This window comes from Bombus huntii, chromosome 14 (assembly GCF_024542735.1).
Source record: "Bombus huntii isolate Logan2020A chromosome 14, iyBomHunt1.1, whole genome shotgun sequence".
Taxonomy (NCBI): domain Eukaryota; kingdom Metazoa; phylum Arthropoda; class Insecta; order Hymenoptera; family Apidae; genus Bombus; species Bombus huntii.
In genome coordinates, this window is record NC_066251.1 from 130,876 (window position 1) to 151,622 (window position 20,747).

General features: G+C 42.6%; 2 protein-coding genes and 1 long non-coding RNA gene across 8 annotated transcripts in view; 1 reads left to right on the forward strand and 2 right to left on the reverse strand.

Moving 5' to 3' along the window:
• Positions 1–92: 92 nt before the first annotated feature.
• Positions 93–20,747, reverse strand: part of LOC126873508 (facilitated trehalose transporter Tret1-like) — a 35,235-nt gene continuing 14,580 nt past the window's right edge. Inside the window, exons 1-7 of one of the 6 annotated variants that reach the window (XM_050634449.1) lie at positions 12,981–13,093; positions 10,225–10,341; positions 3,634–3,709; positions 2,436–2,783; positions 2,179–2,336; positions 1,610–2,062; positions 93–1,170 (exon numbers count right to left, since the gene is read on the reverse strand). In XM_050634449.1, coding sequence (XP_050490406.1) covers positions 567–1,170; positions 1,610–2,062; positions 2,179–2,336; positions 2,436–2,783; positions 3,634–3,709; positions 10,225–10,341; positions 12,981–12,994 — 1,770 coding nt within the window. In that variant the 5' untranslated portion in view covers positions 12,995–13,093 and the 3' untranslated portion in view covers positions 93–566. The other 5 variants (XM_050634451.1, XM_050634455.1, XM_050634453.1 and 2 more) reach the window with 5 other exon arrangements.
• On the forward strand, positions 13,902–17,385 carry LOC126873523 (uncharacterized). Its single transcript, XR_007692442.1, has 2 exons — positions 13,902–14,049; positions 14,087–17,385. It is a non-coding gene; the product is annotated as an uncharacterized LOC126873523 (long non-coding RNA).
• Positions 17,187–18,319, reverse strand: LOC126873519 (NADH dehydrogenase [ubiquinone] 1 beta subcomplex subunit 5, mitochondrial). The gene is made up of 3 exons (XM_050634492.1): positions 18,153–18,319; positions 17,706–17,917; positions 17,187–17,625 (listed from the first exon to the last, which is right to left on the reverse strand). The coding sequence occupies exons 1-3, from the start codon at positions 18,262–18,264 to the stop codon at positions 17,386–17,388; spliced, it is 564 nt and encodes a 187-aa protein (XP_050490449.1). The 5' UTR covers positions 18,265–18,319; the 3' UTR covers positions 17,187–17,385.

The window sequence follows — 20,747 nt, forward strand, 5'->3', positions numbered from 1 at the left end:
GCGTTTGGAAAAGTTTGAACGAAAAGGGAACGAAGGAATTAGAGTTTCGCATTGGCAGGCAATTATTATCGTGGTGAATTGTAAGAAAGCTATCGTTGCAAAAATAATTCATTTATTGACAGGAAATAAAACTATATACACTTTGCAGGAAGAAAATTATATTTACAAGTATGTGGACTTATAGCGCGGCAAATTGATTCGGCGATATTTGAACGTATATCGAATTGCCGGCTGCTCGTTTCGACTATTCTACTCGACGATCGGTCGGTAGAAGGTATCTAGGTGGTGAAATTTGTCGTCGTTTTCTCGATACTCTCGATTGGTTCGGATCTAGTTGGAAACTGCGCAAACTATCGACCATTGGCTGTAATTTGTGCGCAAGTGGCGGGAAACGCTGGGAAATCGTTGTCTGGAAGGAGGAGTTTGCATAAAGATATAGATACCAAGTAGTTTTAAAGAATAAGAATAGGTACGGCAAGGATGGTAGATGGAAGAGAGATTTCTATCGGGGGGATATCGGGTGGCTGGGAAGAGAGAATGGATGGAGAAGGAAGGTTCGGTGGCTGCTAGAAATACACGTGCTCGGACGAGATGGTCGGACGGTTATATGTGGGATGACGACGGTTCGCTTCGCAATCATTGGCAGTTTGCCTTTTGTTCTTTTGCATATGGTCAGCGGTTAAGTCGATGCAGAAATTGTCGAAAGCGTACGCGTTTGTCGTGATATTGCGATGCTTCTCCTCGGGGATCGAGGCAAATTTCTCGAGCGTGATATTATTAGGTCGAAGAGAGATGGTGGCTATTGGCTGAACATCGGCGGGCGGGTCTGTCGCGAGCTTCTTCGAGAATCCGTTTTCTATTTCGTCGAGGCTTCGACCTCTGGTCTCAGGGAGGATGGTGAGGGCGAATGCGGCTCCTAAGCTAGAAGCTACGGCGAACGTCCACATGAAGTACTCGATTCCAACTATCGGTTGCAGATTAGGATACATTTTGATGGTTGCGAACGTTAACATTTGTACGATACTGGTAGTGATGCCTCCTAAAGATCCTCTGAACCTTAGCGGATAGAGTTCGGAGGTCATGACCCATGGCAGAGTGAGAAATCCAATCATAGAGAAGCCTACGTGGCCTCCGATGCATGCCAAGGATACCACCGATGACAATTTGAACCTGAGAGGAAAATTGGATCGATTAATTTGATTAATTTGGATGGGATTCGTGTCAACGAAGGTGATTACGTAGAAAAAGGAACAGAGAGAGAGAGAGAGAGAGAGAGAGAGAGTGGACTAGAAGGAGGGAAACGTTTGCCTTCTCCAGCCTGGCTATTATCATCTATCGCGAAAGTTGAGCGATAATAAATAATATTATGCTATTATATGCATATTAATAAAATATGCTATTACGCGAACGAAGAAGAATAGATTACGGGAGGAATCGCTCGTTTTATGGCTCCTATTACACCTCTAAACTAGAATTACGTATTCTAGACGATTCGTCTGGCCAAAGCTCTACAGAGACGATAGAAAAGAAGAAGAGAAAGAGGAAGAGGAAGAGGAAGAGGAAGAGGAAGAGAAAAGTCGAGTTAATAACAAGCGGAAAAGATACGAACCTGTAGGAGAGAGCAACGCCTACGGCAGAGATCGCCATTCCTAAGCCACTGACGAAAGCTAGCGCTTTTCTGCCAAAGCTGTTGGCTAGACCGGCGCCAGCTATCGACGCGAACAACCTGATCACACCGATTCCAACGCTGGCGGAATACTCGTTCAGGTCGATACCGATATCCTCGAGGATGCTGACCGTGTAGAAGAGGATTATATAGATGCCCGACATTTGCTGGAGCGCGAAGAAAGCGCACAGCACGAGGAAAGGCTTCCACACGCTTGGCATGTGAAGAGCTTTCAACAGACTCTCTTTTCCCTCTTCTCTTTTCGCGTTTGCGTCGCAAAGTTCCTCGTACTCTTTGTCGGTGGTTAGGCCAGAGCCTCGTAGCCACAACAAGGATTCCTTCGCTTCCTCGTTTCGTCCTCGAGCGACTAGCCAACTCGGTGTTTCCGGGATCATACTGGTAAGTGGAAGAAGAAGAAGAAGAAGAAGAAGAAGAAGAGAGAGAGAGAGAGAGAAAATAGATAGGAATAAAAGGAGTAAAACAGTTATTATTGGAATGAAAATAATTATTACCGTGTTAGCGCCAGCGAGAGTATGGCAGGTGCTATACTGATGGCAGCGGCATTTTCCCACGTGGTGAACGCTCCCAACGAGTAAATCATCAGGACACCGAGCGAAACTAAAACTGGGCCACAGCTTCCTAGCCAGGCTCTCTGGTTTGGTGCGGCGGCCTGTAATATTTTGTCACCGGTCGTCATACGTTAATTGTGATATTTCATCGGTATAAGCTGTTAATGTTACGTAATGTAACGAATCAAAGGGAGAAATACCTCGGTGACGTAAAGGTATAGGCCGTTTGCCATGCCCATGCCGATTCCACTAACGAATCTGCCCACGTATAACAGAGGCAAGTTTTTCGCCAACGCTATCAACAACCATCCAGCGACATGAGGCAAACTGGCCAACGCGATAGCCGATCTTCTTCCGAACCACTCGGCGCATAGTCCGGCGATTAACGAGCCCAAAGGATTAGAGACGACGCCTAGAGCAGCGATCCAAGACGTCTGATCGGCGTTCGCCAAGTGACTGGTCAACAGTTTCGGCACTAAAATCGCGCTGAATCCTTGACCAAGCCCCACGGATATTTGTCCAGAATGCGCCGCCAGGCTAGCGAATATCTAAAAGTACCGACACCTTTGAAAATACCACCTATGAAAATCGTTCGCAGGAAGGTTCGTCGCAGCAGAAATACGGCGCGGTAAAAAGCGCGGTGAACGATCCGTAGTACAGGTACGATCCGGCATCGGCTATCCATCGATTCGTATCTCGTATCGGTCGGTATCGGTTTCCGCGTTTCGACCAATATCGGGCTTGCGTGTGTCGCGCCCGATCCAACCTAAGAAACGCAAGGAAACGAATTGCGTTCGCGGTCGTCCCGAGCGCCAACGGACACGGATTACGCAACGATGTGCAACGTCGCTCGACTGGCCTCGTTGAAACAAGCCCGCGCGCATCTTCTCCACCGATACGTCGAATCGCGATAATTACCGCAGCAGATCGCGATCGTTCGACCGCATTGTCTCGTTACTCGCGTACACTCGTGCAACACCTGCCGGTGCCCTTTTGCTTTTTTCCGCTCGACGCTGCCTCTCTCGAGTCGCTCCGTCTCGCCGCTCGTGTCCTCCCGCGTGTCATTCTTCCTACGATATCTCTCGTCGCTGCTCGCTCCTTGCCAATTAACCGGGGATCCGCTAACGACCGTTCTCCAACTAACGACTGTCATCGAAACTTTTCCAACCTGCCACGGTACCAACGAGATTCTATCGAGCGTTCATCAGATAACGATAAGACAAAGCGGAACGAAGATGTTTAGGAGAGAGAACTTCCTCCGATAGTTGCATCGCGAGTCGATCGCCGCATTCGCGTTTGCGCAGACCACCGCTTATCGATCTTTTACGGATAAATTATCGAAAATGATTCATCGACCATCGAATCGAACAGAGTTGCACGAAGGTGTAATTCCCTTACCGTTTTCTTCTGACCAGAGCATGCCACCTTCCACCACAGTTTCGCTCGAGTGATCATCGCGTCGCACGAATTTAATCTGTAACAGAAAGAGAGAGAGAGAGAGAGAGAGAGAGAGAGAGAGAGAGAGAGAGAGAGGGGAAGCAACTTTCTTAAAAGAAGCAAGTGGGAAATCTGAAACACGTAAATTCGTAAAAGCCGGAAGCTTTCAACGAGACTGTGTTTCGCAAGGGCCTTCGCCCTTTTCGATCTTTTCGATCGAATAATCACAGCCGTTTAAAGCCTAAGCGATCGCTCTTAGAGCAACGATATGGGATGTGTTAGAGCAACGATGTGTTTCGTGACTCACGGTCACGCGGTCACGGTGAGCGCGATTTTCTATCGCGTCTCTATCGCTTCTCGTGACAGATTCCCGCCATTTCTCTACTTTTCTCTATTTCCACGTTATCACGTTCCGCGATTAAACCGCTCTCTTCGAAATGGAGAATCACCGTTTTCCGAGGAAATTTAACCAAATGGACGATCCCTCTATCGGATCCTTGCCTATCGATCGATGTAAGGTATACGAGTATAGTTAGAGTTTTATGTTTGTTCCACTATCGGATAATAGATCGTTGTTGCGAATGCCGCGGTGCTCTTTTTTCCTCGTTTCCCTCGTTCCCGTTTTCCCTAATAATTCACGCAAGAAACTGAAACATCGCGATCCAACGATCACAGCGGAACGCTTGCAGAAAGCGCGCGTTGTGACCGGTCTCGTGCACATTCGCAAATACGTATAAAGATCGCTGACGTTCAACAGGAAAACCTGCGATGATACCGATTCTACGTGCAAGATTCGCGATAATGCTCGAAAATGATAGCAAGTACGACTGTCATGTTACGTGAGACGGATGGCGAGTTGCGCGACGGAAGCGGCACGATCGAATCGAATCGAACGGGATGGAATGGAAAATTTTACGGTTCCGGTCAGTTTTACAGCTCTTTTTCTTTCTACCTTTCTTTCTCTCATTCTCTCTCTCTCTCTGTTTTTTTTCTTCCTCGCTGAATTCTCGGTCAACAACAACAAACGGTCTTATTTATTCTTCCAACTGGCGAACATGTTTTCGCAAGTGTAACGTACAATACTGGGCAATCGTGACGCTGGAACCGCTGCTTAAATAAATATGCTACTTGTTGTATTTCGTCCAACTTGTCGATGCCTCTATATTGATTTAATCGCGACGCTGGTGCACGCGGACGCAATAAAAATTTATTATCGCGTTTGCACGCTAACTACCTTTCGTCGATGCTTTTTCAAGCGACTTTGACGAACGAGTGGCCATCGATGCTGTTCCTTCCCGTTAAATACCGATCGATCGTCATCGTTATCGTTAATTTGTCGCAGAATAGAAAAACGATTCGTTAACGCCCAAAAAAAAAAAGAAAAAAAAAAAAAGAAAAAAACCATGTCTAAGCGTCGGACGCATTAACGGCGTTAACGTAACCGCCAGCCGTAATACAACCAGCTATCTGTGTACGTACAATGGTACGATACATACTGGCAAGTATGCATGTGCACGTATACAGCGATTTCAAGCGACAGGTAACGCGCGTCTTCTTTTTATTCTCGATACGCGATCCGTTTTGAAATCGGACCGAGTCATACCGAATTATTCCAAATTTGTGAACGACCACGCACAACGATCCACGCAACGATATCGCAACGATCCACGATAAGATACATCGTACGGTATTTATTTACCTAATCTGTTACTTATTAGCTAATGTAATACTTGAAAAGAGCAACTTTAAGATAGCTAAGATTGATGTAAGGAGATACTAACCTTTGATATATATTAATAAGTATATATATTAATAAGTTGTACGTATTGAACGTAGGACGTGACAAGCCGAGTTCAAGTTTCCCTCCTTTTCGTTCAATTTCGATTATGTTGCGTGCCCCGGTGATAGTAGGTAGCACGTCCGATCCAATGGCCCATTCCTCGCTCGACGAACGATTTACAACGCGTTCGGAGAGTAGAATGCGAGCAGAACGCGGATTCTCACGGTAACCTCGTATCAGGCCGATCGTCAGCTCAAGGATCGTAAATCACTTTTATCGGCGGCAGTTCTCTGTCTCGGTGCAAGGATGTTCCGCTACTGGATTTCGCCACTGCGAATCCTGTGTCCTATAAATATAAGATGCTGTGAAACCGCGGTAACGATCCAGCACGGCGACGACGGAACACGTAGATGCACCTGTGGCAGGTCGGAAGACGGCGGAGAACACGAGCTACGATCAAAGTTATTTCGATTGCGACCCGAGTCCTCGCCGTGCCGCACCGCGCCGCGTCGCGCCGTGCCGCGCTGCGCCGCGCCGCACCGATGACGATCAACGTTCTTGCTCCTTCCGCGTTAAAATCGCGACAACCCGCGAACCAACGATCTACACACGTGCTTCCGATTCATCGAGACTGTTCCGTACACAAACACGCACAGACATATACACACATAGGAGGTCCGCCGTGGGTTTTTTCGCTTCTCACTAGCCACTGAGATGATTTTCGCCGGCGCGTTCGCATTTATAGTGGCGGCAAGGCGCCTCTCTCAAAACGGCGCTTCGCGAACCGCCCTTCCAGGGTCGTCTCGAGGTCTCTCTCCCTCTCTCTCCTTCTCTCTCCCTCTCCCTCTCCCTTCCCCTCTAACTCTCTTTCTGTCAATCTCCGTCTCTCTCTTGCCACCACCAGAAATCTTCTCCGACCCCTAAACTATACTTGTACGTCGCGTTGCTTCGTTTCGCAGCGAGCTATCGTTTTGCAAGGTGAAACGAGTCGAACGACCTAAAAAAATAGCTGATCCTCGATTCGTGCGTGGGAGGAATCGAACTTGCGGAAGACACGGCGTCGAGATGCGACGATCATGCTTTTACGAGCATTCGGAAATGCGGCATTTTTCTATATTCTCTCTTTTTTTTACGCGTTTTTACATCGAACAATCGATGTTTTCCACAGAGATTTTTTACAAAGACGGTGGTGTTTCCTGGTGGTAACACGATAATTGCGCGTCACTGAAAGTTATTAGCGGTGTAGCCGATTATTGGAGGATTCTGCGGCTGCGAAACGCCCTATCGTAGCGACTCGTCTTTCTAAGAAGTCTGCATTCGCGTTCCGCGTTCTGGGAAATGTCCGATTTTAAAGCATTTTATCATCGGCTGACAAAATCGACTCTTCCAAATCACTCTTAAAATCACTCTTTTAAGTTGTAACGTTTCGAACGGCTGGCAACGGTCGCGAAGGAGACGAGGATACCGAGAACACTTACTTACTTGTTCAGTGGCTCGCTGCTTTAGCGGAGTTGTCCCGCGAATACGATACTGCTCGCTGTGACGGACGAACCTTATCTCGACTAAAACTGCGTCTAACGAAACTCGCGATACAATCGAGTCTTTGATCCGCGAGATTCGAGACCATGATCGGGTTACGTACTGTCCACGCGTTTGCCAGTAAAAGCTGCAATTATATTGCGCGTTCGCGACAAAAGGCTCCATGTTCCTGACGACTGTAAGCGTCAACGGTTGCGTTTAATAAGAAGGCGCGTAACGTGCAACAGGTTCGCATGCTAGCTGTGTAGTCGATATTCGAGAGACGACGAACGAGCTTGCTGGAGAAAAAATTCGTTGCTCGTCGACGCGATGTAAATCGTATAGCAGCGATATTTTTCACCGTTTTTGTACCGCGCAATTTTTCAACGAACGTTTCTATTATCGAGAAACAGTCGGCTGTATGCGAGTGACCGACTAAATATATCTAATTATACAGGTAGATTGTCATAATTAAAGAAGCAAGAAAGCAAATAATGTATATTATTGTAATAGCAGCATACTAATTTTTACCGCTTATATTAAATATTTTACCGTTTATTCGAACGCGTCGTAGGAAACATTTTGAAATTTCATTAGCACGGTAATAAATAGAGCAGTTTATCGCGATTATTTCAACTTTACGGTAAATAATTAGAGCGCTGGTATATTTATATTCCATATGGTTCCATATGGTTCCATATGGTTCCATATGGTTTCATATGGTTCCATATGGTGCGGGAATTATTGCTAATTAAACATGGAATCGTCGCATCGTTGCGTTATTGGCTGCTTGCAGTTGTTGGCCTCGACAAATATGTTTCCGATATTTCGATTTGGATACGTTGGAAAAAGCAAGGTGTTAAATATGGTATTTATCTTGATATGATGACCGCCGTTACGAGAGACATCATCGTGCGCACCGCACTGCACTGCACTGCGCTGCGCTGCACTGTTGCACCGTAAGGAGCACGAAGCACGGGGCACGGGGCACGGGGCACGGGGCACGGGGTGCAATACACGCAGTCGAGGTCTGCAAGTATCCTTTTCTTTATCGACCACTTGTTATCCCTTTACGATCGGTGTTTCTTTGAATCACTTTTTCATCAGTCGAGCGTTATATGATCGCCAGGGCCTTCGAACTCGATTTTTCCAAGGAGAATTCTGTCTGACCTAAAAATCTTGCCTCTCGAGCCGCCGATGAATCTCGATAAATGTCGTGTCATGGGAACGAGAGTGCTTATATCCGTGAAATAGTAACTCAGACTCTGATGGTTTCGTCGTTGTGTACTTGTGTTTTACAAGCGACTGGTACATTTTGATCCATCGATCCCAAATCTCTCTCTCTCTCTCTCTCTCTCTCTGCTTCTCTTTATAGATCTCGATTAACCCACGCACTGATTCATTTTCGCGGATCGAATTGTAAAGGAAAGCGAAGCACTGTCGTCTTACCTTGAACGAAAGTGATCGATGAACGCGAGAAACCTCTGTAGTCTATAACGTATGTAAATCCCGATTGGGAATGCAAGCTATCTAGATGGTAGATAAACGTTTAAAATTCTCAAAGACCGTCCATTCTTTCCTTTTCTTTACGTCGATTCTTTACGGATTAACTTTGCAACATTGCTCGTATATTGTGTGCGACGAAATGACATGTCATTTTTGTGGATAGTTGACGCGTTGGAAGCACGTGTTCGAATAATCGCATCCTGCATACAGTCTTATTTCCAGCTTCTCGTTATATAAGCGAACCAGTGCTATTTCTCAATCGCCAAAGATCGTGGACGATAGATGAGTGGACAAGAGTGCCGTAGCAAGGGATAATATGTTCCAATGTTTAGGTTTCTTTGGTCTTTTAAACACGCGTAAAACGCAGCAGCTGTACGTTTACGCGTGTTTAAAAGGCAAAGAAGGTAAAGAAGCAAGGTAGAGGAAGAGGGGAAGAAGGAGAAGCAAAAACACGTTGACACGTTGAAAAAGTATCGTCGATTTAGCAATTACTTCTGGATCATTGTACCCGCTATCGCTATAACGCACGCTCCTCTATTAATCTAATCTGAGATGTTTGTCGTTATTTATCGCTATCTTCGCATCGTTTTGTCTCAATTTCAAATTCTTTTGCAAGTTCTTTGCGTTCAACACTTTGCGATTAGTAATCGTCTATTATTCGCTTATTTATATTTCTCTGACTAACATTTAGCGTATGCTACGACGGTCGCAGATTCGACGATGAGCGAAAGAATCATCCGTTCGTAACTAAAGCGCCGGATATTATTCGATAAATCTGTAAATTTGATGCACGTTACACGAAGAACCATCGCATCGGATTATTACGATTAAGTTGGTTGTGTCGGCTGATCGATGTTTTCCGGTCGTTGCGCGTTCGATGAAAGGATGGGACACGAGGGTGCATAGTTTGCTGGTTCGCTTTATTTAGAATTCATGAAATGCCGGCCTGCCATATTATTTACCTATACTATACGTATACGAACATTTTTCGAACGTATGCAGAATTGCTCGCCGTTCTAATCGCACTGTAAACAACCGACCGATAAATTCTGTTCGTCACTGTCCTTTTTTTATCAACTCGTAGCTTACTTTTTTAAGCATTCTTTTTCCTTTAATACTTTGCACGACATACCTTTCTTCTACAAACGATTGCTCATTGTCAGTTATTCGTTGTTTCGTCACCGGCTGCAAATCCGCGTTCCCTTTACTTTTTACCGTTTGGTGCATCCCGATGACGATCGACGACAACTTTCCGACTATCAAAGCTATATATAACAAAATATATCGGAAAGAAATTTTATCGGTTAAACGACACACGCCGCGCCACTTAACTCAACTTTAGCTTCTTTTCCATGAGATAAGACGAATCAAGAATATCTCTATCGTCACCATCTCTTCTTATTGATCGTTTAATCGTGTTAATCGACCTACAATTCTCCGTGCGAAAAATCGGAAAACCGTAACTGAACGATCGTTGACGATGTTGATTTCGTTACATCGATCGGTTCTCTTCCGTTCTGAGCCATTGGCAGATGCAAGAATATCGATACAGTATCGATATCGATACAGTTGCCATTCGTATTCGTTCAATGTAAAATTGCCGAGGAAAAATGTAAAAAGCCGTGCGAGTAAAAGCAAAATAAATGTAGACAAATTTATTTAGAAGAACGTTTCGTACGGTCGCGCTAATTAAATTTCAAACGCGAAATTACGTAAGACCGAGAGAGCCCTCGTATCGCTCGTCGTACCCTGTTTGTATGGAAGATTGAAATACTGGATCGCTGCAAGTACATACGTATCGGGAGCCGATGTTTTCTTCGAGCAGACACTTGCTTCCCCTCGGAGACCTTGCCATTGATCGACCACTGTGCGAATGAACGAAAGTTGGACTGTATTAACGCGACTGTATTAAACCAGGAAACAAGTCCAAGGACCTGTTTGACTCAGGAAGCCGCTATCTCCATGACGAATGGCTTTTATGTAAATCCAAGCGGCAGCCCTCCGAAGCCTTCCGTTTCCGATTACGATTGACCTTACATTGCTAACAAGATTCTTTTCTTTCATTCTCCCCCCCCCCCCCCGTCTCTCTCTCTCTCTCTCTCTCTCTCTCTCTCTCTCTCTCTCTCTTCATTGACGCTTACAAATCTAGTCGCATTTTTTCTCGCAAACAGCGTGAAACGCACTACCGTTGTTAAATCGAGAATCTCTGGATCTTAGAACGATCGAAAATAGACAGCATACGTTCTTGTATCGTAATCGATGTTTCAACCAATGCTGCCACGTACGACGCGTAAACGACGACAATTAATTCAGATAAGCAGATAGTGAACGGCAGGAGAAGAAATTTCGATCGGTAAAAGAAAAAGGAGGATAGAGAGGGAGAAGTAACTACGGCACTCGCTGTTGCCCGATAGCTGGTGAATGCGATAACAAAAAGTTGTTTGTCTCGTAAATTTACGACGGGACGAAAGACGATTATCTATGGACTAGCAGGCTACGAAATATATAAATCGTTCAACAGGTCGATAATGCTATATTGCAAGAAAGCAGGAAAACATAGGAAAACGCAAGAGTCGATAACGCTGTTGTATTATTACGTTAGCTTAATTAGGTGACGCGTGCGACTGCCATTATTTCCTTGCATCGGATTCGGCGAACCTTTTACGAGATCTTCTCTTACAACTGGTAGATCGGTTGCTCGTTAATTTATCCTCTAGTTGTTAATTATGGCACAAGTATAGACAAGTATAAGGTAATTGGTCGACGTTCGACGACGACGACGATGACGACGACGACGATTGCGATAACGTTGTATAGAGAGCTAGAAACGCGCGACACGGAGACGGCTCCGAGGAAACGATGGAGAAGCCGACCGTGGATCGATTTTTCGCGTGCAAAATGATATCGCGTAATATCGACGTAATACGAAACAATTCGAACAATGGACTGTATCGCGGTCGTAGGAACTCGTCGCAATTTCACGATCGCCGATTCAGCCGCATCGTCGATCTAACTGGAAGAATTTCATCGATACGAGCAGAAGCGTTGCCGCTAACGGCAAACGTTTCCGCGGAAACAACGCCGCTGGGAACCTTAAATATTGACAATAACGTTGGTCCGACTTGAAACGACTAAAGTGACCTATATTACAAATATACCTATAAAATAGCCGTTACCAGCTAGATTATAAGCGCGAATAAAGAAAAAGACAAAGGTACTTTGCAGCTGCTCCGCATCCTTTCAATCGTTTTTCTATGGTTAAAAGAATGTCTGTAATCTTATGGCGCAGATTCTCTCGATCCTTTTGATCGAGACTAGATACGACGTTTAATACGAGGCTAACTTTCCGAATGACAGCTACTCGAGATCGATGGGATTTCTCTCAGATTTCTGAAATGGGACTACGTAGAACCGCGTAATCTCAGATTTGACCGACAACGAGTCTGCCACACCGTATTATCGTATGACTGCGGGTATCGGGTCACTGTTCGAGAAAAATTCATTTCGAGAGGGCTAAAATTGGTTCAAACAAAATCGAAAACAGAACGAAACGATTTGAAGATCGTGACAGAGATTGAAACAGTCGTGGGTGTAACACGAATATATCGGCACGATATATGGTCGATGGTCGTTCGATCCTAGAATCCAAGAATCCTAAAACGGGATGCGATATCGTGGCCGTTGGCAGCATAAGAATCGATGCACAGAGACAGACTGTGATAGCTTTTGATTTGTGGGCGTAAAACGATCGGATAATCAGTCCGTGGCGAATTCACCACCTGGTTTCTGAGGGGCCAAGGCACGGAGTAAATCGCGACGTAACCGCCGAGGACGTCCTTTTAATCGGCGATATCATTTTCCACCGACAATTCGTAATGCCGGGGCGTTGAAGCGAGCAGATTGAAATTAGAGAGCGGCCGACGCGTTCTGTTTTTTCTTAGCCCCTCTTCCTCTTATCCCTCTCTTCCGTCCTCTTAACGAACATTACGAAGACAACGACGAGATAATCTTACCCTTTTTACCTAGCACTAGTCGTCGCCGAATTCGCGATTCCGTCTTTTCTACGCAACACGATAAATTTCGATTTAGAGAACGCCAACGCTGTTTTCTCACGTGACGAAACGAAGCGTGTTCGTTACGCGATCCTGTTAACACGACCATTAACTCGATAACCATCGGTTCGGTATCGAGGCTGAAAAAGTGTTAAACTGAAATGGAAAAAAGAAAAAGAAAAAAGAAGAGGGAGAGAAGAAAGAGGAAGGAAAAGATGAGAGGAATTTCCGGAAAACGGACAACGTATCAGGTTTCGTTTGGTATTATTGCGCAACCCTGATGACTACACCGATGATAGAAGCGTTCTAACTATATCGGTAAGATTACAACCTGCCACATAATCGTTAGTGCCACACGATAGTTTATAGATAGATGTTTTATTTTTTATTTTTTAAATAATTAGCCATTTCCGTGTATCTTATAATTAAACGCGGCATGGTTACGTACTTACCGTTCACCGTACATGGAAAGAGTAATTTAGGTGCTGCTTGATCGGAGTTACCAAAGTCACACATCGATGAGAAATTCGACAGAAACGTTCCGCTTAACAGAGTTTCACAGAAATTGCAAACAAATCGATAACATGGAATTTATCCATCGCGAATAATTCAAAGTAAACGACTGGTTGTGCTGGTATTCGTCGATAGGTGTTGGCTCGTTTTCTCCTTTTATTTCTAGCACGAAACCTAGCGATTAATAAAATCTGATGGTAAATTACGCCGTCTGCTAATACGTCTACGTTATACGTATATCTCGATCGGATTGAAACGAGCTGGCCGAAAAAAAAAAACCGATTTTTTAGCAAGCATTTTTTTCACTCTTTCCGCATGTATACAAGCGATACTCTATAAATATTGATAAACCTGCGTTATACTTGTATTATATACCCGCGTTAACGTAATTTATCGTTTCCGATTCTCCATGCATGTACAAATTTTTCATGAACCTGTTTCCTAATGCGGTTACGTAATTATTTAATTATCATTATTGTATAATTATTGCATCCTCGTTAAACCATGACCATCGTAACGTTTATTACGAGCAACAAGTTAGCAAACACTCGGATCTTGTTAATAACATGATGCAATAGAGCCGACTTTTTTTCATTTACACATTCTATTCAACGGATTACGCATAAATTAAATTGGCTTCGTTAGGATGTTGATTACGGTTGACGAAGCTTGCGCGTGTGCTACACTGAATCTGAATTCGACATCGAACGATCCTGCGATACGCATGTGCGAGACACAGTCACTCGCATTTGATTAAAAATTTGTTGAAATTCCATTCAACGACTCGAGCTGTTGCGACGCGTTACACGAATTAGTTTACTGGATGACGCGTAAACAAATTTTCCAGAAAATTGTAATTTAACGAAAGAGAATCGCGAAAAGTCACCTTTTACAACTCTTTTAACGCTTTTATCTGTTCAGCCCGTGTAATGAAAATTGAAACGATACGTTTCGTAAATTCGTAGATCGGTTGTTGTACCATGCGCGCTGAACGATGCCGAGACATTCGTCGAGATCGATCGATGCGGAAACAGAAGGATGTAAGAATCTCAAGATTTATCGCATACAATTATAAGCCGAAAGTGATGAAAAATTACGATTTTCATCAGATTTTAACGAAATTAACACGATAATATTTCCAACGCGTATAAGATGTAACCGACGTAAATTTTCAAAATCCATTCTTTAAGGTTTCCTTTATAAATACATAAACGTACATTAAAAAACAGTTGTAGAAGCCAACTTTCGCCATTTCTCTTTCTTTTCGGAATTACGACCAGCTGCAATTTTTTTTACACCTAGTCTAACCAACTAATTAATAGGTCTCCCAACTTGTCGCAGAAATCTATTTTAGACCGTGTCCGAATGTTGACGATGCTATTCCAAATTAATTCAGATTGATTTTAATATATCGAAGCTCGGATAATTCTTATTATTTTATCTCAACGTCTTACTACCGGGACATACCGCAACCACTGATCACGATGAATCGTTAAACTGGTAAAACGCAAGTTGCGTGGCATCGCGTTGTTTCTTTTCCTCTTTATACCGATAGATAGATCCGTAATGAACAAAAACGATTAAACGTGTCAAATTACTCGGCACTTTTAAAATGTTTTGCTCGTGGCAGGTAAACGCTTCGCATTTAGATATTAATTACCTTCCATTATCCATCGGACGAGGATAGTGTCGAGCAATATGCAATTCGAAATGCATAACATGCACAGTACATGCACGCAACGTTGAACCAGTCGTACGGTAAGCGTACGTAATTTTTACGGAAATTTTATGGAATCGAAGGTAAATTCAAATTTGTCGCCGCACGTACGATACGGATAGCGTGGGGGGAGTAGATGGACTAACGATAGCAGGCAGCCCGGAAAAATACAGCGAGGAGACGGTAACGGAAACTGAGAAAAGACTAGGGAAGAATGGGAAAGACGAACAAGAGCAAAGATAGGATTAGGTAAGATAGTAAGAAAGTAGCGATAGTTAGGGAGTAGCATGGGTTAAGCGAGTAAGCGATTAATCGACTTCGCGAAGCGAAGGAGTAGATGACTGGATAGCAAGGTAGGTATTATAATTGTAAAGTAAATCTCTTAAATCAAATAAAATAGCAATTATCGGCCACGATAACGTACGATACAGATTCCAACTATTCGAGATTCCGTGTATCTCCTCGGCGTATACCGTTCTACTATAGGTATAGAACCCTAGGAATTACATAACGAGCGAGCGTCGCGTGAAACGCGGGTAATCGACACGGGGGAGAGAGAAAAAAAAAAAAAAAAAAACAGAAAAGGGGAAACGAAGACTCGCAGGCATAATTGAAGATGGATTCGCGCGAGGAAACGGCTCGAAGCGTAGATATCGCGTATGCACGTGCCAAGTCGTTGGCGACCAGTCTTCCTTCCGTCGCGTCGCATCGCATCGTATCGTATCGCATCGCATCGCATCGCATCGCATCGCATCGCATCGCATCGCATCGCATCGCATCGCATCGCATCGCATCGCACCGTAGAAGAGAACGCCGAGGTATTATGCAAGATATCGGGATCCAACCTTGGCAATGACCACTAACTATGACGATTGAGTTGGCACCGGCCTGTGTCTGTCCGTATCATTAGCTTGCCGCTAGGATAATCGCAGAGTCGGTGGTTCGTGACGACCGATTCACCACCGGTAGCGTCTTTTTACTTACTAGCACTTTACTCGCGGAAAAAACAAACACCTGCGGCTGGCGACCGGAAATAAAATTTCCCACTTTACCGACGCGATGCTGATTTCATTAATTTGCATGACTAGTTATTTAAAAAGCAGGTACAAGTACGATCGAGGGGAATAATATCGGTACCTATAACAAGAACGTTACCGATAAACGGACCATCTCTGTGATAAAAACAATCCTTTGCTCCTGTTTATACATGCTGTTTAAGTAGGTTTTAGCGTTTAAGTAGGTAGTAGAATCAGATTTTTCTTATATTCGCTGTGCGGTGCCAATATAAAGATGTTTGTTCGCGTACGTTCGTAAGGGATGAATACAAGTTTGGTTTTAATTTGGATGAAAATAGAGAATAGAAATAAGAAAAAGCCTGATTATAGATATACATAGGTGCGTACGCTTACTCGAATTCACTTTGAAAACTAGTTACGCAAACAGCGATGTAATTTCTCGAATAAACGATAAACTGAAAAATTCACGTGTTAATCGATGCTCGATTTCTTAGAGTCCAACTCTGAAATGAAAGAAATGAAAGAAAGGAATCACCTATCGAAAGAGTAGCAAGAGAAATGTGCTTGCTTGCTTGCTTGCTGTAATTTCTAATCGTAAGTAATGTAAAATTTCTATCGTACGTTAGCGAGAGCGGATTAAAGTGTCTTAAAGAACGCTTCGTATCCTCGTAACCTATCGATGCGACAGAATCTGGAATTACTGTATTTGGAATTACTCGCTTGTTTCAAATTCACGTGTTAATCGCTAAACACCTGACATTCTCCGAATGGAGTTTTAATCTATCGTATGACGATAATCGTACGTTGTCTAAGCCCCGTCTTACCGTTTCATTCCAAGCAAGTAGAGCGCCAAGCTGTCCGAGTGTACAAATCTCGCGACATTTTGTCAAATGCAATTTTTCATTAAACCTAATTCTTCCACCGAGTTTAATCTCGTTTAATCTGATAAGCGAATAAACTTCAATAAGTTTATTTAAAAAAAGATGGGAATTTTGATTTCGAATTTCGCCACTGTTCGCCACACTACTACGCATGTGTGCACATGCATATACATTCGTAGTTGGACAATGAGAAAAGTTTGTGGCGACATCTATCCTTTTCGCGCGGAAAGCAAACAAAAGCGATGGGTTGCCGATAGCAGATATACGTAATAAGATCGGAGACGAATATACCAGGAACGGGGTTCTGTGCCTCGTCCGTGATAAGATGGAGCTCGCATAATAAATCAAACGAATCGCGTAACTGTTATTGCGCAACACAGAGATTTAGCGTCAACGACAGAGTAGCGATGGTTCGTGACGTCTACGTTCGTTCGATACATCGAATAGATAATCGATACAAACAAATAAATAGATAAATGTCGGAAATGACACAAAAATGAGAAAGACAGTGTTAAATAAGCGACAGAGAAATTCTGTATATCGTACACTATTTATATTATCACTGTTAAATTACAAAATCCTATACGCTCTACAAAACTTAAACGTGCTTAAAACAACCATTTGACTAAATCGATTACAAGTTGATCGTCTTTCGTTATTTTTATTGAATTTTCTCTGTAAGATCGATTTTCCTTCTAGTTTATAATAATTTTACGTTACTTACGATGTATTATGCATCGAGTTCTCTATTATCTATAGCTTGCTTTAAAGCTATTATTTCTTTCACAGAACCATCTTTAAAGCTCCAATATCTATAGTCCTCGTAGTCCTGTAGCTGTTCAAGTATTTTTATTTTTAACATGTGCAATTGTCTCTTGTTTGCAGCTACCTTGGCTTTGTGAAGAAATTTTTCATATTCCATTTGTGTGTTTGGGAACATATATCTCGAAAGAAATCTTGTAATCGGATGCTGTAGAAAAAGCATTGGTTTTACGCTAACAAATTTGCCTGTAATACGTATTTAGAAGTGTTTTTTCAACGCTGTCTTACCCTGTAGTATTCCCATTGCTTTGGAATATATCCTTCTGGTATTGGTTCTAAGGTGGCTGGCCCTATAAATACGTTGCAATAAAAGATGAGCAAACCAGCAGGTATAACGCCCATAAAGACGTAAAAATGCAGCCAATCTTTAGTTTTGTGCCATTGCCATCGACTTGCAGTTACTTCCATAACACGATGATCCGACATGCGTCTTACCACTCCTAAAAGTTATTAAATTTTCAGTTTTTGAACATTCGTCAACAAAGTTGACTATTTGAAACAAGTTGATTATTTTTCCAGCAGTCATCGTTGGTCACGTTTAATTCTCGTAAGAACAACTCTGTAAACAGGCACAGTGTTCGCGTTCGTGGGAAAATTTGTTGCGTAACAAAACACTACTACTCCTTCGATATACACTGTTCTATCTACAGAACGAAACATAATTATCTTCATCACCTTGGTTTTGCAACGCATAATTGTTGTTTTTCCGTAGTAACTTTCCCAATAACTCGTTCGTATGAAATAATTTTCGATTAGTCGCAAGCAAAAGCCTACTCACGACAGCCATTTTGGTTTGTAACTATAAAACGGAACGCACTACTTGTCTTGTTAGCGCAAGAACCACCGTTGGCTACTTTACCGACGGTAATCTAATCTGCTTAAGCCGCGAAACTTGAAATTGCGTACGTCAAATACGATTAAATATTTGAAACTTTAATAGGTATATATAAATTTTGTAGGTATATTTGAATGTTATAGTAATTATATAAGGATCGTATGTAGTTTTGATGGTAAATTTATTTTTTTATGCCAAATTGCCATATATTTATGATAAAATCCGTACCGTACCGTAACCTCATCTAAGATAATTAAATACGAACGCATCGTGTTGAGTTAGAAAGTAATTTATTAAGAGAAAGCGTGATCTTTCATGTAAAAAATATGTTACATATATATATATATATATATATATATATATATATATATATATATATATATATATATATATATATATATATATATAGTATTATATATAAAATAAATATAATATAATATTGAATATAATATATATATATATAGTATTTATATGTACATAAATTGCGGTTTGAACGAGAGAAAGAAAGAGAAACGGATAAATTGGCGCGAAGCTTTCGCGACTCCATGCCATGCCATGCTATGCCATGCCATCTAATACAAAGGTACATTTAGCGGCAATGAAGTTAGGTCAAGTGAATAGTTGAACTCGAGAAACGATTCTAAATTACAAACGCTCGTTGCAAATTCTCGTGATCGTGTTTGAAAACAAAAAACAACTAACGATAGAAACTATACCAACGATAATTAATTCTTAGAAATGGAAAAACTAAATTTCATTACCAACTTAATATATCTATGATCACGTATAAGTTGTCTTCTTTGGCCCAAAATATTTCTGATCCAGTAATATCATTGGCCAGTTGTTACTACTGCTGGCAATATTGGATTTTGCATTACAGATAATCTTATCACTACGTTATTAGTAGTATTAACTAGCGTTAACAAATATTTTCGCAAAACAAAACAATGTTGGTCTTACACCTAACGACCGTCAAACATTTATCCAGCATGTTGTTGGTCGTCTGGAAACATCTCGACGACTATATATCAATCTCAACCGCTGTGTGCAGTGCTTGATCCTCATTGAAGTAAATGGTATTGATTCGGACGAAATTAATGCTGGCGTCGAGTTACTGAAAATGTTCGCATTCGACACGTTGAGCAACGCATGACGCACAGACGATGCAGCATTTGCCGATGCTATCGAATCGACTAGTAGTTGCAGAGAAACGTCAAGAATATGCAATAACGATTAATTGCTTTAAACGTCTAGCATTTTAGCGTAAAGATACATAGCACAAGTATATGTATAGTATATGTATATAGCAGTGAGTCGACCGTTGACAAGTAACTGATATAACACGGAACTTGGATCGGCACATACGATAAAATATCGAATCTCTTAATAATAATAATTATTATTATTATCTGTGTGGTCTAGCGAAATATCATTTAATAACTATTCGATCAAAGATATTACGTTTCACAATTGGCATGTTTGCGACACATTCTTTACTCGCGTTTTTACCTATTCTACGGTTCTATCATCTACACGGAAAAAAGTATCTGCACTTGAAGCAATCTACGTGTTTTCTTCCGTTGATTAAAACTGCAAAAATATGTTATTCAATTATGACGATGGCGTAATAAAGAAAAAGAAATGTCACGTGGCAATAAATCAACAAAACGGCCAAGATAAGATCCATGGTGTCATTTACTATTTTATATGATCAAGTGGAACGAACGTACACCGACCGATTCCACCGAGAAGGCGAGAAGGCGAGAAGGCGAGAAGGCGAGAAGGCGAGAAGGCGAGAAGGCGAAAAGGCGAGAAGGCGAGAAGGCGAGACGACGACCCTGAGGAAATGGGTTAAAGACCGCGAACCTTTCCCCTTCCCCATATGTCTTTCGAATTGTTTCGTTTCGAGACATTCGGTCGTTCCGCGTGCATCCCTTCTACACCCGACTCCCCAAAGATAGACCAATGCAATACTTGCGTATACGGTGCATTGGGTACACCGGCTGCACCATACAATAGACGCGACGAATCTCTCTCGTCGTTCACGTGATTCACACGCCTCCTTACTCGCGGCTGTTTTCGCAATACACGCTGCCGTACACGTGAACTCGTACATACTGCTATGTTCGACATCTCGTGAATCTCGTCGCTGTTTCGTTCCTCGAAATAACGATCCTGCCAAAATAAAACCAAAGAAACGTAACTAAAAAACAAAGAAAACCTATCCGGTTTCAGCCGGATAATCGCTTGAAGTTCGACGTAGAACTGTGTTTCGCAAAATACAACCTACGATCTACCGAGTGATTTCTCGAGCTTGAAACGCTCGACGAACGGTTTGCATTTGCACCATTCGAATCGATTCATGTCACGAGCTTGGGAATTGCCCATCGACTGAACGTTTCGAACGAGAATGGGTCATTGTCCACCAGTACTTT

What these genes read in the sequence shown, in the direction of transcription:
- LOC126873519 (XM_050634492.1), bottom strand. Translation starts at nt 18,264, where the DNA reads ATGGCTGTCGTGAGTAGGCTTTTGCTTGCGACTAATCGAAAATTATTT. An exon ending in TTATGCGTTGCAAAACCAAG is followed by an intron (nt 17,918 to 18,152) that starts GTGATGAAGATA and finishes AATAACTTTTAG; the next exon opens with GAGTGGTAAGACGCATGTCG. An exon ending in AGCAATGGGAATACTACAGG is followed by an intron (nt 17,626 to 17,705) that starts GTAAGACAGCGT and finishes CTTTTTCTACAG; the next exon opens with CATCCGATTACAAGATTTCT.